This window comes from Nelumbo lutea, chromosome 4, assembly GCF_056320005.1.
Source record: "Nelumbo lutea isolate HS-2025 chromosome 4, American lotus-T2T, whole genome shotgun sequence".
NCBI lineage: Eukaryota > Viridiplantae > Streptophyta > Magnoliopsida > Proteales > Nelumbonaceae > Nelumbo > Nelumbo lutea.
The window spans coordinates 98,564,632-98,582,325 of NC_142687.1; the positions used below are offsets into that span (position 1 = coordinate 98,564,632).

Sequence of the window (17,694 nt, forward strand, 5' to 3'; positions counted from 1 at the left end):
GGCGAAGTTTCCCTCTGCTGCTATAAATTTTGCGACCTTACCCAGTTTCCCCTTGCAACTTGGTATTCAAAATAATAGAGATATTGTACATATTTAGAAAGATATTGTGCTTATAGAGTTTTAGGAAGTTAGAATATTTGCTCCTCCATTGATTAGGATGTTGCTAATTTTAGTCTTGATGTAATTGTATATATATTGGCTGTCCCCTCCATTGATTAATACAAGAGTGACCATTCTTTTGGGGTATCGACCTTTGCAATTATTCTTTACAAAATCTAGAACAACTAGTTTGCTTCATTTAGTATCCTATTTTCTGCTCATAAGGATGCAGAAGACTTCACATAAAGGAAGAGAGAGAGGAGGTGGCGGTGGGGGAGTAGAGGGTGGAGGCAGGAGAGAAGAAGAAGAGGGTTAGGGTTCAAAGCGAAAAAGATGAAAATAAAACAAAATTGTGTAGTTCAAAGTTCCACTTTCTATATCACCAAGTTGTATAATAAAACACAATTGTGTAGTTCAAAGTTCCACTTTCTATATCACCAAATTGTATAAATAATCATGTTTCCATTCCCCTCTTTAAATTTCTTAGTGCCTTGAACTGCATTGTGATTGCCATTGGCATATCTTTGAATAATACACAAGCGTTGATTCTGGGTCTCTGGGGGTTGTATTTTTCTTGATGATGTTACCCTTGAATCCCTCAAAGAAGGGACAAGATGGGAGCTTTCTTCTTGGAAGAGACACTGAAGTATTATACCTGCTAATCGGGGACAGGACAGAATGGTTATTTCTTTTGGTAAACTTGTTTTCAATCCTGGGTGCAAGCAAACTTGGTTCGGTTAATTTAGTCTGATTAAAGTATCTTAACATGTCTTTGCTGTTACACGTGCCAATGAACTAGGGCTGTCAGGGATACTGAGGAATATTTAAAGTGGCTGAGCAGTCACAGCAATCATGCCAAGCATCACAATTTTTCTTTTGTTATTTTCCCCTTTGCAGTGCACCAGGGATTTGATCATCCTTTGTATCACATTCAGAACCCATAGAATGAAAGAGCTCCTTGGATTTTGCTGTGTGCATATAGCTCACCAATTCCTGGGAACTATGATAGATGGATGGGACTTGCATCGGCTATCATGGGTTAACTGTGGGGAAATTTAATTGCAGGATTAAATTTTCCAGTATGATTGTTGGTTTTGAAGGCCAAGTTTGATTGACATCTGTTATCTGTTTCTTTTATTCTCATCATAAATTGCCGATATGTTACAAAATATCTGTATCTCTACATTGTAGGCCTATTCTTCCAATAATGCTTAATGTCACTCCGCAATTTGTGCTTCATGCTCAGGTTGAAGGAGAAACAGATGATCTCCATCTCGTATAACACTGATATCTTCTATTTCTGCATTCTCTGTACTGACAACTTTTGTGGGATGGTAACCTGGGAACTTTTGACCTGCAGTTTGACAAGGTACTTGTATGACACATGGATATAGCATAATTGAGAAAGAAGAATCTTGTTTTACATGGATTAGTTTATCTAACTTCAATGCTTGAAGTTTCTGTTCAGATGGTTTGGGTTATATCCTCACCACTTCTATATTTATCTGAAACAGATTTAAGTGATATAATACTTACTGTTTTTGCTCCAGATTTTCACATTTGTAACCCAATACTCTTTTGAGATTAAACAAAACTTACCAGCGACATTGAGTAGTTCTTCTAGTGAATCAGGTAGGACTATTAACTTCCCAAACTGTTCTTGCATTGTATTTTCCTTTCGAAAGGGCATGTGAATTGTGACTCTTCTGTTGGTCAACTTTGTAGCTTGGCTATCACTGGGACAACAATAGCTGCTTGAACTAGAGTTTGGTGCTATCTTTCCGAAGTGTGAGTTTGTGAAATTGGGATTTTCATTTCTCTTGTCTTTTCTCCAATTGTTCCCAATGTGGTTGACTGTCTCTGTCTTTGTCTCAGTGAAATCTATTCTATGATCTTCTGAATCTCTGTTCCTATTTTTGTAATAAAGTAAGAGGTTATAAATGCTTTTTTGTCCTTGTTGCTCAGCAATATCCTGTGGTGTCCACCCTTTAGCATCTGGTTTATTCCCATTTGCTCCTCCTTCTAATAAAATCTTAACCATTTCAACATGCCCCTTGCAGACGGCAATATGAAGGGCTGTTTGGCCATCTGCATCTGTTGCATTAACATCAGTTCCCCATTTGATGAGATCATAGACTGTGTTCTCTTCACCCCTTCCTGTAGCCCTTGATTCCAGAATCTTCATGTCACTTGTTTCCTGATTTGAATCTACACGTGGACAATCTTCTTCACTTCCAACATGAAAATAAAAGTGTCCTTTTTGTGATTCTTGATGAAGCCACTCATTGAGGTTTAAACCTGGCTCCATATGTCTTTCTCCAAAGCCTAAACTTTCAAGTTCCTTTAGTTTCTGCACAAAGGGGAACATAAAAGAATTAACCTTATCACCTGCCCCAGTCCCGAACAAACACACACCAATTGGGGAAGGTGGGAATATACACACATTTTTCCCCAAAAAGAAAAGTAATAGCTATTAGAAAGATTTCATTTTTAATCATATAAGGGGCTATCCAATTTATCATGTACCTGGAAAAGGTTGTTCATTATAATGTTTCCATCTTCCCTATTTGCTTGAATAATGTTTATCAGTGAATTCTTGTTCAACCGTAGGATTTGAGAAAGTTCTGTGGTCCTAACTGTGAATGGTTGCCGCCTATGACATAAAACTCCTATCTCCCCAAACATTTCCCCTGCATTTTCCTTTTGAAGGACCTGTATATGATACACCAGAAGAACTGAAGTTAGATTTGCTCCATGTGCTTTGCTCCATGGACAATGAACATAGAAAGGATGCCTACTTGGTCATGCCCATCAATATGTGCTATAAAATCCTGCAACCAAATACCAATCGTGCACCAGATTAAATTACTCAGCAGGCATTGTGGAGGGTCAACTACTATTATCTCAGAATCAAAGATTCAGCTTCCAATAAAAGAATGAATATTCAGATCACTGACCACTGCTCCTGAAATCAATATATAAAGATCTGTTGGAGTTTCATTCTGCAGAATTACTTCTTCCTTGGGTGGAAAATATTCGGCCTCCATTTCTGAAACCTTATTATGGAAGGAAAGACATCATTAATGTCGTGAAACTTTGAGGAAGATTTCATATGTGTAAATATTACAAAATGAACTCTGCAATTCATGGCTGGGAAGCTGCCACACAACCCATGCTTTTTGTAACACAACTTAAAATATGTCAGCAATTGGCTGTGCTGGGTGTATTGGTTCTTACTTCCCCTTACCTGAGGATGTGTGTGTGTGTGTGTTTTAACTTATTATGAATAAAAACAATAAACAATAGCCAATTGTGAAAGCTTGATGACATATAGTAACTAATACCAGTTGAAAAAGGAAATCACTTGAAACCCCTTGAAAGAGATAGACTTTATGAATGACATGGAAGAAAAGATAGTGTGCTATGCTTGAACGAATGGCCTTTGGTAGACCATTCAAGGTCTCATTCTGTTTCAACCCTTCAGTTTTGAACTTCAGACATATGTGAGACAACATTTGATCCCGTATATGTGGGGGCAATTGATTTCTTACTGCAAATTCAGAAGCGGCACGGACAGTATCCCTCTACAGCATTGAAAGCAAGTCTGATTAGTATTTATTGATGATGAGAGTAGTAGAGACTTTTTTATGCAATGCAATTTGTAAATAAATCCTCCTATATTTTGGAATTGGTTTCTCATATGTAGTCTTAATAAATTTTGTGAAGGCTAGGAGGGGAGGGGCCATTGCTTAGTATAATGGTAAAACCTTGGGCTGACAAGTATAATAATGTGGGTTTGATTCTCAGAACAGCCACTTTGTGCGCGCACACACACACACACACAAAAGTTAGGTATGTATGTAGTCCACCCCTCCCAAGACACCTGATAGCTGGGATAAACATAGGGTGATGGCCTTTAATTAAGGAGGGATAGAGAAACTGGAGCTCTTATGGAGGTTCACATTTTATTTTACACCCTGAGCAATGGTCCATGTACTAGTAGCTGGTAATCAAATTTATTTTGGTCTTCTTACTAGGACCTCTACAACTATTTCCGCTGGCAAGGGGAAGTTCTTGAAAGTGAAGAACATAGAGATTATTCATAAAAGAAAAAGAAGAAAAACATACAAAATTTCTGGTGCGGCTGGTCCAGTGGACAACAAGGTTTGTCATGTTGCCAATGAGGTAAGCTGTCAATCCCAAGTTGAATAGCATGTAAAAAATGTCAAACAACATTTCTCTTGGATTCTCAGCATGTAGGTCACCATAACCAGTTGTAGTTAGTGTTGTAATAGACCAGTACATTGCAGTCACATATCTGTTCCACAGACTCTCTTCTTTAAAATTTGGCATTGCAGCACCTATCCAGGTTCTCTTTGGATCAGGATATCTATCAGCAATCAGATAGTTAAAGCATGCGGCACAGTGTACTGCAAACAAAGTTACCTGCATTTAAACAGAGAGGAAGTGTAACTTTGATAGAGCTAAAGATGTTAGGTTGGAGCAACCAAAAGGAAAAGGCAAAAATCTTAAGAGGCTTACTGAGACAAGCTTTGTGCACCGAGTCCAAAAATAGTCAAAGCGTATGTCCTTTTCAAGTCTGGATGAAAGCAAACCAGCTTAATCCATATTATTGTTCTTCCATTGAATGTATTTCAAATGTGGATAGTGAAAGAGATCTGAATTTGATGATGCACCTTGCAAACAAGGAGCTGACCCGTCGGAGACGCCACAGACGAAGCATACTGAGTACTTTAAAACTAAGGCTGCTGCTGCTATCTGTGAAAAGGAGACTAAGAGGTTGAATTGGTGCTGTTGAACAGACATCAAAGATGAACCAGGTTGATATGTACCTACATGTAAGTGCAGTTTATTTTAGAAAGACTAGTTTCATTGTCAAAGACAGAATTATAGTAGGGAAGACAGGATTGACTTGAAGAGAATAAATAATATACTTGGATCATTTGCAGGACTGTGAACCTGCTCAAAACTAACCTGACAGCAATTTTCTTGGGGTTATCAACCAGAAGATAGGATCGGCGTTCAAGATAAGCAACGAAGAAGGTTAGAATGATGTCAATGGCAAAGAATCCATTGACAATATTATCAATGATGAACAGTGTGTCTTGCTTGTATGTTAAAAATGCAAACTGAAATGGGCAGATCCAGGCTGAGTATATGACCAGAACAATCAGAAACATCTCCCAAGCCCTGGAGTAATGGAAAAAAAAAAGTGATGCTTTCGTTGTCTTACTATATTTGCCTTGGAAGAGAAAATAGCAATATGAAACTAACACTTGTGTGGTTTGTCACCTATAATGTGGATTGAAAGGAGAAATGATGTATCTTCTAAGCTTGGTTTCTTGGTTAATCCTGGCTCCAAGAGATGGTAAGAGATCACTGGAGAAGAAGCCGTGGTTACTAGTATCCATTTGAAGGTCGTTGCTACAAAACCGTTGCAAGAAAGATTTTGCATAGGAAAATGGCATCTTTGTTGTTCAAGTTTCCTTTGAGGGTACTATTATTATTGAGAAAACTAGTGGAAAACCTTCATGAGGTAAGGCTTGAGGAGTGGTTATAAATAGCTAAACTGGTGAAACGGGCTAAGGTCTGTTTCTTTTACTTTGAGCATGACCAAACTTATTAGGCTGGAAAAGGGTAGATCAGTGGGTCATAAATAAAAAAGACAAAGGAAAGGAAGAGAATGTTCTTCTCTGTACAGAAAAAGTAATCAAAAAGTAAAAAGAAGAAAGGAAGTAGAAGAAAGATCAAGACAATAGAGTTGATTTGGAGGGGGAACACCGAAAGTGGAGGATAAGAGGTTCTCTCTGATGCAATTGTAGAGATATTCTGGTCGAGAGGCCGTGCAGAAGATGATGGTGGTAGTGAGTGCTTCATCAACAAAGGCATGAATCATATATATGAAAGACTTGGATGGGCAAGATAAGAGAAAAATAGTGTGGCTTTTTCATTTCAAATCCAAAACTAAAAGCAAGCAGGAGTCTTGGAATTCAGTATGTTTGGAGCATGGAGAAATGGAGGATGAATTTGAATTATTGATGTCATGTGGGTCAATTGGATATTTCCTGCGGAGTTTCATACCATATAATCCAAATAAGTTTCAACTTAATCCCTTCTTTCTTTGGTAAACCTGAGATGAGAATGGTTTATGAAATGCAATCAGGACCATAAGTGTGGGAACGTTTCACACCATAAAATCCAACCGCGTCTTCTGTTGGACATATCATGCATATGAGATTGGTTTATGCCTCCATCCATCTCTATCTGAAATTGACATATGGGCCCCTCTAATCTGCACTCTTGTCCATGCTTTGCTTCAGGTATGTCTCCTCTAAACCAGAGTTGTAGAGTAGTTTGGATTGTTATGCTGTATTACTGTATATTGATTTCTCTGGGTCAACATGATTGTTAATAGTTATTCAGTTTTATGCAGTGATGTGTATGGCTTGTGAAGCAGAAAGGGTTATGTCAATCAAAAATCAATCCCAGTGACATTAATGTACATCAGAACTGAAGTCACCGCGAAGTTTCTCTTTTGGTAAAAGGAGTGACTGAGAAGTTTGAACAAGAAGATTGAGCCAAATCTAATCATCCCAACACCCCCAACCCTCCCAAGAAGGGAAGAGGATAGAGGAAAAAAGCTAGTAAATCTATACATTGAGTCCAAAAGGGGAAGAAAATTTCTGTGATTTTTAATTTAATTCTTTTGAAAACCAGGGGGACTCGGTATATGTTCTTCATTTGTTCACATGAAATATAAGGTGTTGAAGAGCCCTAACCCCATCACTTTTAAGATTTTCTAGTCACAGGTCGGAAAAGTTTAACAAGAAAAGAAAAGAAAAGGGCCACACGGCAAGCACCACTCATGTTCGTTTAGGTACAGGAAGTAAAAAGTGAAGCCAGCCTAACCTGCAGGAAAGGGCTCCACACGACCTTAAAATGGTGAGCAGTATGCTGTTCAATCTGTGGTACAGGTTTCATTATTTCCAAGAAATGTGGTGAAGGTGAGGCAGGTTAGCGTGATAAGGGCAAGAGAATCACGTGAGTAGTAGTAGCTTATCCCAAGGAACTTAGCTTTAAATTTCGTCTTTTTTATTTGTTTGGTACAAAGTCGAGTCCTCTCTTTTGTTTCACAAGCTTCGGGGCCCTTGAAAGGGACACCACCTTTGTCTACAACTCTGTATTTTGTAGAGTTGTTTTTAGTAGTTTTTTGTTGAAATCAAATGAGTGATTGAGAGACCACCCATTTGTTGGTTTGGTGGGTCAACCCATGAGCCTCGTGACTGATTCCATGTTTTGATACTTGGCCTCTCTCTCTCTCTCTCTCTGAATCAATCAAATAAATTAAACTTTAGGAGGGAGAAAACAATCATTCACATGTGACCATTAATGGTAAAGATCCTCAATCACATCTTTGTACAATTTGACAAGAAAAGATAATAGTATGAATGTTAGGATAATTAAAAAATGAAATAACTCATAGAGGCTTCAGTCAAAATGAAAAATACTTAGATGGTCTCACTAACTTAACCATTTCATGGGGTGTCAATTCATGAAAACTGGGGCCAGTCTTATTCCAAAATATGGGTGTTTGAAATTAATATCACATTAAAGAAACAGAGTAGCTGAACTTGATGGTTGCGTTAGGAGTTGATAACTTGGCACAGTCCGGAAACAAATAACAAATAACGTTAAGAGAAGTTAGCCTTTATATATACTTACACCCTTATGGTTCTTACAAGAAAGTTTCCTAATGTATGAAAATATTTCATAATAGAATTCTATTAAAAATCTTAAAAAAAAGTCTTAATTGAAAAAAAAAATCAAAAATCACAATCTAATTCTAATTTGGTAATTTTGAACTAGAAAAGAAGCCCTGCATTGATACTAACTTGGTAAATTCGACTAAGATAGAAGTTTTGTGCTGGTGCTAATTTTGTAATTTCGAACTAAGATAGGAATTCTACACTAGCACTAACTTGGTAATTTTGAATTAAGATAGAAGTTTTGTACTGGCGTTAACTCAATAATTGATTATTCGGTTGGATACGTGATGCCATCCAAGCTTCTTATACTTTCCAACCCTCTACCAACTTGATCTAACACCATACATATCACCATGAGATTGTGACCCACTATAAAAATGGAAGTCGCCATGTATGTGATGTGCTGTGTAAGATCATGTTAGTAGAGGGTTGGAGCATGGTTTATTGGTAGGTGATCTGGACTCTTGTGTTAGGGGCTGTGTAACAAATAATAATGCTCCACATCAGCCACTCGAGCTAAGTGAGAGGTTGAGTGATTATGGGGCATATAGACTGTGGATGACGTGGGGCGTTTTTATTGGTTACACAGTCATCAAGTGTGTGGACTCCAATTTGCCCGGTCATTCTTTTTTTTTTTTTTTCCTCTAAACAAGATCCCACATGTTACATGTGCAAAACATCAGCAAAGTTGAACATCATTAGGAATTATAGGACGCACTTACAAATTTACCATTTGAACTGAAGGTATATTTGGATGATTTCATGACAATTTCAAAACTAAAGAATGCAAGGTTTGACAATTTAGCTTTGTTAATTGTAACAATTTCGACTTGGGCAGACATGCCTAAATTATTTGAATTTTGTAAATAAGCTTTATCATTGGTGGGCAGTGGTTGAAGATACAGAGAACCCCTTAGGTGGTGGTCCTCTAAGATCATCTGAACTCCTCTAACCTATGATCCTTAACTGCTACATGCCTAACTGTATCAATGCAGAAATATAATGAGCATTACTTGTTTGGTACAATTGCTGCCTTGGGTTGATCAATATAGGAATGCATTGTCGCATCACATGTGAGATCACTTCAATTGATCATTGACATTTATAATTGAAGTGTCAAAATTGATATTTCAAATAGAAACAATAATTTGAATTGATCAATTCAAAAAGTTTCAAGAAAAAAATCTATCTCACATTTAATAGATTAACCTAAAACATGCAAGGTAGAAATAGGAATGGTACCGAATACTGGTTTGTCGCTTTAGGGATAAAAATCCCAATGGTGTATTGATACTTTGAACTTTTATCTTTTATTTTTAAAATTTTCTTTTTCAAAATTTTGTAGATTGGTATTATTTTATATATTTTATTTGTTAAAAGTGTTTTATAAAAAATCCCTTCCAATAGGTTTATCGAGAGTAAAAAATGATTTCTCAAAACTCCCTTATTTCATATCTATAAGGCATATTGTATCGAAATTTCGAACCTTGGGCTAGGGCTGTCAATGGGTCGGGTCTGATCTGACGGATCTGGACCGATTAAATTGGTTCTAGTTCCAATATTTGTACCAATGGGTTGTTTCGGATTCCTAATTTCTTATCTCGATTATTATCAAGTTGGTACCGGGTCCACCCTGTCAAGGCCTGACCCGAGAAAACATTACCGAACTGTCCATTGCATTCTCGATTCCACTTACTCAATTTAGAAAGAATACAAATGCAAATATATATAATATAAATACATATAAAATAATACAAAATATAAGACTTTACATATTTGCATTTGTACTCCTTCTAAACTGAGCCAAATGATGCAAATGGCGGTAAGAAGACAAACTGAGCCCATATTTGCATTGGGGCACATCCATTTTGTAAATTGGCACATACACGGTAAGAAGACAAAGAAACCATTACTTGTACCAAACGGGTGCAAATGGCGGACAGAAAAAAAGAGGTCGGCTTTATGTACTTCTACCTGTGTCCATGCCTCCCACGGAAATGAGATGTCAACATTTTATAAAATAACTAATATAAAGGTATTTCACTATTTGTTTGTGTAGTCAAATCAGCCCCACACAAAACTGTCCCTACAACGTCTTACATTACATCTCTGCCGTGTATTCGAAATATCTCTTGTTGATAAAATCAGGAATGATGATAATGTCATCATCGGAAATGCTTTCAATATTGTAAGGGGCTATAATCTCCTTGTTTGTCTCGTATGTGTCAAATATGGGATGTCCACAAATCAGTTTTTCGTGTAGAAAAGCAATTTTTCTGCACGCCTGTATGTTCAGTGTTGGAAGGGCACCCCCATTCATCACACATGATAAAAGAAATGTTTTTTTTTTTTTTTTTTTTTATGTTGGGTTGTTATTTGTTTTGATTAAGGCCTATTTACAGTGCAATTTTGTTTGCATTGATGCAAAAGTAGAAGAGTGAATGATTTGAGTGTAATTTCTGATTTATTTTAGTTTCAACTTTTACCTTATTTTGCTTACCTATAGCATGGATGAAGTACAATAGGACCTAAGACTGTTTGTTTTGGTGTAAAGTTTTTACGATGTAAAAGTGCATTGATCCAAAAGTGAATGGATTGGTTCAAATATAATGAATCATTAAAGTGAAAAAGGTATAGTCAGGTTGTGTAAAAAAATATATGGACAAAATGGATATAGTCTTTACATCCTCCACTGAGTAAAATTTACACTGAAAACAAACACCAAAAATTCAACTAGAATGTAAAATTTATCTGGATTCTCATTTACACTGAAAAGAAACGAAAAAATAAAAATCAACAAAAAGGTGGACGAGAATTTGTGTGCTTCTAATTTGGTGCCGACTTCACTCCCAGCTGTCGAAATCTCTCTCTCTCTCTCTGAGGTGAAATGAGCAATTAGAAATGACTCCCTACCAACTGCTAGAAAATAATTGTTAGAAAACGTTCAATTCATCCAATTTATTATATATGCTTTATTTGTGTCTACCAAGCAAGGCATTTGGGCGATCCAAGTGATATGAGATCACTTGTACAAATGATATGTGGTTGAGAGTCGAGAATTATGTTCTAATGGATTTGGGTTAGACGTACTAATTTTTTTGCAGCAAAGAAAAAAATTTAAGAAACAACTGAGAATCTAATAATGTCACATTTGATCATCAATAATAATCTCACATTATGTATATGCTTGTTTTAGTTTCAGCGTAAGTCATAAAAATTATATTCAAATATCATATATTATATTTGGCTAATATTTACTTATACCTCTTGATTTTTATATCTAAACCCTAAACTTTTAAATCCTAAAATTTATGTGTAAAATGCACTTGGTTGGACACATTAGAGGATCCAACCCGATTTTTGGTTTTTGTCCACTCCCAAGAGAATTTCTTAACAATAACATGCTTTAAAGTTCAAAGAATGCATTATTCATTGGACTCAGGGGTGTAGATGGAAAAAACTTTGGCTGTTGGGAACGTTCTGGCACATTACGACAGGTTACCGTGGGTGTGAGGGTAAAAGAGTAATTTCCTAGAGTTGGCAGTGAAATTATTTTCCTTACTTCACTATCTATTTTACATACTTAAAAAAAATGCAGTTGTCCATGTCAAATTATTCTCTCTCCTTTGTACTGCTTAGAATTTTTTTTTGAATTAAAAGAAATTAAACATGAGACGATTTAAATTCACCTACAACCAAATGACCAATTCAGTTTCCTCTTTATTACAAATTGACACTGCCCTTAAAACTTAAAACATGGGCCTCTTTTAGTATTAGAAAGATGATGAAGAAATGTATTTTGTTAATAGATATCTTTTTTTTTTTTTTTTAATAGATATGAAAATATACCTGATTTTTTTTTTTATTTCTTTTAAAGGACTACACAACGGGATAGCCAATCCCCCAATCCAGGTGCAAGCGGGATTAAATCCCAAATCTTCGCTAGGATCAACGGGAGACCTTACCAACGGCCGACCCACTGGTTGGCACCTTGCACCTGATGCTTTTCTTTCCCAACTCGGTTTTGGTAGCTACAGCTATGGCTATTTTGCTCAGTTGGTGGCCCCAACATATCCGACTTTACTGCAGTCAAGATCGAGTTGCTGAAAGAGATGCACCCAACTGCTAGTGCCTAGTAGTTTGCCAGATCAGACCCATATAAATGGGAAAGGATTTTGGAACCTGATTCGTCTCCAAGGGATCACGCAACAGTGACACATGGCGACTGTGGTTCCATGTACCAAGGAGGTAGAGCAAAGGTCAGTTTTCTAATGTGAGAAAAAGGTTTTCATGGTCCACAATCTTTAGTGGTTGGGAATTGCACTCGTCCTCTCACTTTGGAGATCAAGATAAGCAAAATGGGGAATGAGAAGAGAGATGGGTTCTCTATTTTTTTTTTTTTCTTTTCGAACTAAAGCACAAGTGCATTTTGTTCACGACGGGGGGCAGTGCAACCCCAAAATTCAGCAAGGCAAAGGCAAAGAAAAAAAGGAAGAAGGAAGAGATAGAGAATTTAAAGCTAAATGAGTCGAAGAGCTTCATGGGCAAGCCAGTCCGCTGTCTGGTTTGCCTCCCGGAAAATATAAAATATGATGGTACGTCAGGCCTCTCTCTAACAAATCTCTCGTCCGAATGCAGCTTGAAGTCACATTCATCAGTTTTCATGGAATCTTCATTTTTTGATTGAGGCATGAGATGGGCCGCTTTGAATCGCCCTCGATAATAATTGGAGGGCCATACTTCTACTTGGTTGATAATATATATGCCAAGCTTATAAGCTTTAGAGTCTAAAACTCAACCAAAATGATGACGAACTATACTTGCAACCGAACACTTCCCGTCACTATTACAAGAAGCATGAAGTTGATTTTAACCTTGCCCACGAATCAAGTAGAAGCTGATGGTTTTCATTTGGGCCCTCTAAACATCTGGTCGACTATCAATGCCACTCTTAAACATCCTCTCTATTGAATGATTTTGTTGTTAACTTTGACAAATAAGAAAAATATCAAGAATATCCTTCAATGTGGATGGTTTTGATCTGCCATAAATCCATTGGTCTCCAAATATGCCACTTGTAAAAGTTGGGCCCAATCAGAGGTTGGCATGGAATCCAAACTTTGATGTCTACGAGGTGATATGCAACTAATAGAGGATTGAATTATGGCCGGATATTTGCTGACTGATCTTCCAATCTAAAAAAATCGGTGATGTTTGTGAAAGATACTCTCACTTTCTTTTAACCTAAGAAAAAATAGACATTTTAGTAAATCTACGTTGGAAACTTGATTTAAATCAAGTTAAATAGGGGCATTATTGGGATTTTAGTAGAGCTTTAACGTCGTGTGTAATTAAATGCTGACAGCAACTCATAGTGGAATAAATGAAGGGTAATTTTTGTTTTGCCATACCAGTCAACCAGTCAATAAGAAAAGTTAGTGCTCTTTTAGAAGGGTGAGATGTTTTAGTATTTACAAGAAACATCAAAGGAGCTTTACCTGCGCCGCTTAGAAAGGATGTAAATGAGTGTGAATGCAAATATAGAGTGTAAGATGATTCATATAAATTGAAAAGTTGAATTAATTTTGCACTGACAAATTTATCTTCTTACTAGACTTTTAACTCTAATGGATGCAAACATGAATTTCAATAAAGCATATACTTTTTTTTTATTTTTTATTTTTTATCAAAAGCCCGTTTGAATGCAAATTTATTTATTTTTATTAATGTACTTTTATATCTTATCCTCAAGGTAAATATACATCAATCTGTCATTTTTCAATACATAAATGTAATATTGTCAAACACATGCAAAAGTGAACCAGAGTACAAACTTACCCTTAACCAGAATTTACACTCCATTTGCATCGTTCCCAAATGCAGCCTTAAGGATTTTGCTCCCTTATATTATAGTTATGGATGGTGATGAACCTATTGCAAGTTAATATAGGCGTTGTAACTAAATTATTATTCTATCCATCTAAGATTTTGGGAGGGGCCTTTCTCAAAATTGAACATGTATTCTCACACTTGCCAGCATGGGGCACCAAACTATTGTCCCTAACCTATAGGAAGTTAAGGTCATTACCCAATGTTGGTCTTGGCTCTTGGGTTCATAAAAGGAATAGATTGGATATAGTCCTAACCTTTAGCATTTTTTTATATGACGTGGCTGTTCTCGTATTAGAACCCACATTCTCACCCTTAAAGTTTAATATGCTTAAATGTTAAAATATGTGTTTAGGAAATTATAATTTATGCTTAGGAGTTGGAAAACCCACAAATGGGGTCAACTTAATATGTAAGGTATTTATTTATTAAAGGTAATAATATATTAATTTTGTACTATGTTTTAATTAATTTTAGCATTTAGTGGGTAAACCAAGCCCCCCGACCTAAGAACTGGTACATATTGGCTTGATGCATTGATAGTTTAAAGTTTAAACCTTGGGTGCCAAGGGTGGGTGAACTGTATTTTTATCCATAAATGAACTAAAATATAATTGGAATCTATACTATTATAAGAGGATATTTGCCTTAGTTTTAGTGTAGGTCATTAAATTTAAATTTAAGTATATATTTCAATTTATATCTTACACTTGTACACGCGCATAACACATGCTTTTATATTTAGTATTTCAAAATGAGAATTTTCTACCTTCCCATTGAAAATAAAATGGATTAGAAATTAGTTATGGTTAACTAGAATAGTTCATGGTTGTTTTAAGACATCAATTGTGGTTAGGGATGCAACTTGGATGATGAACTCAGGTTGATAAATTGTCAAAATTTGAATGGCTTCGACTGAAAGCCCAAGCCCAACCCAGTATAAAATTTTCAAATCGAGTACGCAACTTGGACCCTTAATTATGGTTACAGCACAATGGTTGATATGGGAATTTCCGGGTTCAAAAATCCTTTGCCAGACCATTTACCATAAATTATTAAGGTTGTGTTTAGTATCATTGTTATTTATACATGTAACGTTTTGGGTTGATCAATATAAATGGGTGAAAAATGTGTTGTTATATCACATATGAGAGTTACTTCAACTAAAAAAATGTATGTGTAAGATTGATTATTGACATTAATTTATGAGTTGAATTAGAAATATCAACTTACTTTGATCAACCTAAATTGAGAAATATCTCATTGATTTATTTTGATAAATCCAAAATATTTCAGGTAGAAACAAAAATAGTACCACATACAACCTAAACAAGTTGGACAATTGATGTAATTCCACAACAAGATAAATCAATCAACCAAAATTGTGATTTGTGAATTATCAATGAAAGGGACTTCTTGGAACATTGTAAAAAAAATTTCATATAAAACATTAATTAATAAAAAAATCAATATTATAATACTTTGGCTGAGTTTGGAAAGAGTACAAATGCAAATATAAATTGTGCAAATACATACAAAATAATGCAAAATATAAGGTTTTGCACTCTACATATTTGTATTTGTATTTGTATTTGATGAGGACGGATTTGGCCCTCCAATGATATTGTGACACATGGCACCTCGGAACAATTAGGTGACACCCGAAACTACTTAGGCAACAACTTGCCTTAGCCAAGTTGATGGTGTCCCACCTAGCGGTCTGGCCAAGGTGTGACCTGGCGGCCTGGCACGGGCGCTGACTTGGCGGGTTAGCCACCCCGGGTCCTTTGACATTGATTCCTTGCAGGTTAAAGAACTACGAAGCTCAACAATCAATCCAACTCACCACCAGGCAGCTCGACAATTAATAGGCAACTCGACCCTCTGGTCAGCTTGGCAATTAATAGGCAGTTCGACCCTCTGATCAGCTTGACACTCTGGTCAGCTCGTCACCTAACCTACCTAGCTTGGCCCAATCATCTTCTCACCTAACCTGCCCAGTTCGACCCAGTTAACTTGGCACCTAATCTGCCCCCAGCTCGGCCTGATCAGCTTGACATCAGGTCCTCATCCAGCAAAATTTCACTTCGGCCTCTTGAGTCACCGATTACTTGAAAGCAGACTAAATGACGAGGTACTTAGCACAAAAAATTAATACTTCACCAAAAATTGACTCATCAATACTCCTTCCAAATTGAGCCTTAATAAAAATGTATTAAATACATCCAAATAAAACACGTTTAGAAACTTGCTAGATAAAAATCATTATAATCAAATACAATAACAACATGATGGTTTATCGTTGGTCGCCGGGGATGCGCTTCATCGCTGCCGGTGGGAGAGGGAGAGAACAAAAGGGGGTTGGTGTGACCGTGTGAGGGCTAAACTGCGTTTACTCTCCTCCCTCACGGATTTAGATGTCGCACGCACAGAGGGACGTGTGGCGCATCCTCGGGTGTGCGAACAGTGTGCAAATGGGGCTAAGGGCTTAAAATAACTGATTTGATATCAAAACTAATTTCAGCAAAAAATTGATTTTTCAGCTGAATTAAATTGTATTTGAATTTTCTAGGCTTTCAATCAAACATAGATTCCCATATTTTAAAATCAGAAGCTAATTGTGAGTAGATCTATTCATGGGGTAGGTAGCCCGATCTAAGTTGGGCTTAGACAAGATTTTAGGTTTGTGGGCTTGGGCTAGGGCCTAAAATATTGGAACCAACTTTTTTTTGGGCCGGGTTCGGGCTTTCTCAAAAAAGCCCAGCCTAAGTCCGAATCCGACTTGATAATATATTATATTAATAAAAATATATTTTATATAATAAAAAAGCATATATATGTAATATATTTCTCTTTTTTTCAAATAATAATGAGAATTTTCATTATTTTTTAAGGTTTTGAGGTCTTTTAGTATAAATAAAACAACTTTTAATTGAATTAAAAATGACATTTTTTTTTTCTAAATTTTTAGTCGGGCTCAGGTTTTTAGCTTTATAATCGGGTTAGGCTCGGGCTCGGGCTTTAGGCTTTATAGTCGGGTTGGGCTTGAGCTCAAGGCCTAGGCCCGACGGCTGGGCCAGGCCGGGCTTAGGCTCGGGCCTTAACATTTTCTGTTAATGTAGAGACAAAGCCCTACCCGCCCAGTAAACATGTCTAATTGTGAGAAAGCCATTCCCAATACACACTTAACATACAATTATGGGAGATGTGTTAAATAGCAATGCATGAAGGCCGACCATGATTTCACGGTTTTAGCCCAGAGCTAGAGTAGCTGATTTCTCCAACTCGGGATCTGTTACCCACAAGTTATCTCTAAGTCCAAGTAAAGTAGCTGATTTCTCCAACTCGAGATCTGCTACCCACTGGTTATTCCCACATCCTTACCCAGAAAGGATAGAACACCACCACCGTCCACCGTGTATTGCAAACATCTCCTCAAAGGGCTCGCATCTACTATCCACAAGCTGTTCCCAAATTTTTATCCGCCAGCATCATTGCAAATATATCTCCAAAGGATTGGTATTTGCTACCCACGAGCTGTTCCCACCAAGGTTCAAAATATTAATACAGCTTTTGGTATTTTTTTTTTTTAATTTTTTCGCAATTGATTCAGGAGAGCTGGTTTAGGACTTCTCCACAATCTGAACCGGTCAGACCCTTCATACACCAACTGTAGGGGTGTATTGGAGGGGTTCCAGAACGAACTGGACAATGAATAAACAGTTCGTTTAAGGCGGCCTGGACGCCATCCGATCGAATAAGGGATGATGTCATGTGAATTCGATCCGATAAACAATCGGATCCTTTTTATCCGTTATGAGCCGAAATCCGCTAATTGATTATCCGAATCGGATTGGGAGCGGGTCGGATAAGAATCCGCTCCATTTTTCAATTGAGAACTTAGGTAGTGATCCTTTAA

The 17,694-nt window shown here is 36.8% G+C and overlaps 1 protein-coding gene and 1 long non-coding RNA gene across 2 annotated transcripts; one reads left to right on the top strand and one right to left on the bottom strand.

Moving 5' to 3' along the window:
• Nucleotides 1-1,205: 1,205 nt before the first annotated feature.
• On the bottom strand, nucleotides 1,206-5,588 carry LOC148862121 (potassium channel KAT3-like). The gene is made up of 11 exons (XM_088941176.1): nucleotides 5,413-5,588; nucleotides 5,095-5,310; nucleotides 4,797-4,952; nucleotides 4,642-4,699; nucleotides 4,228-4,545; nucleotides 3,444-3,683; nucleotides 3,057-3,155; nucleotides 2,898-2,930; nucleotides 2,626-2,811; nucleotides 1,699-2,449; nucleotides 1,206-1,453 (listed from the first exon to the last, which is right to left on the bottom strand). The coding sequence occupies exons 1-11, from the start codon at nucleotides 5,586-5,588 to the stop codon at nucleotides 1,317-1,319; spliced, it is 2,370 nt and encodes a 789-aa protein (XP_088797302.1). The 3' UTR covers nucleotides 1,206-1,316.
• On the top strand, nucleotides 4,820-7,387 carry LOC148862122 (uncharacterized). The gene is made up of 3 exons (XR_016094879.1): nucleotides 4,820-4,958; nucleotides 5,070-6,440; nucleotides 6,554-7,387. It is a non-coding gene; the product is annotated as an uncharacterized LOC148862122 (long non-coding RNA).
• Nucleotides 7,388-17,694: the final 10,307 nt, after the last annotated feature.

What these genes read in the sequence shown, in the direction of transcription:
- LOC148862121 (XM_088941176.1), bottom strand. Translation starts at nt 5,588, where the DNA reads ATGCCATTTTCCTATGCAAAATCTTTCTTGCAACGGTTTTGTAGCAAC. An exon ending in GGTGCACAAAGCTTGTCTCA is followed by an intron (nt 4,546 to 4,641) that starts GTAAGCCTCTTA and finishes GTTTAAATGCAG; the next exon opens with GTAACTTTGTTTGCAGTACA. An exon ending in TATTGATTTCAGGAGCAGTG is followed by an intron (nt 2,931 to 3,056) that starts GTCAGTGATCTG and finishes ATTTGGTTGCAG; the next exon opens with GATTTTATAGCACATATTGA.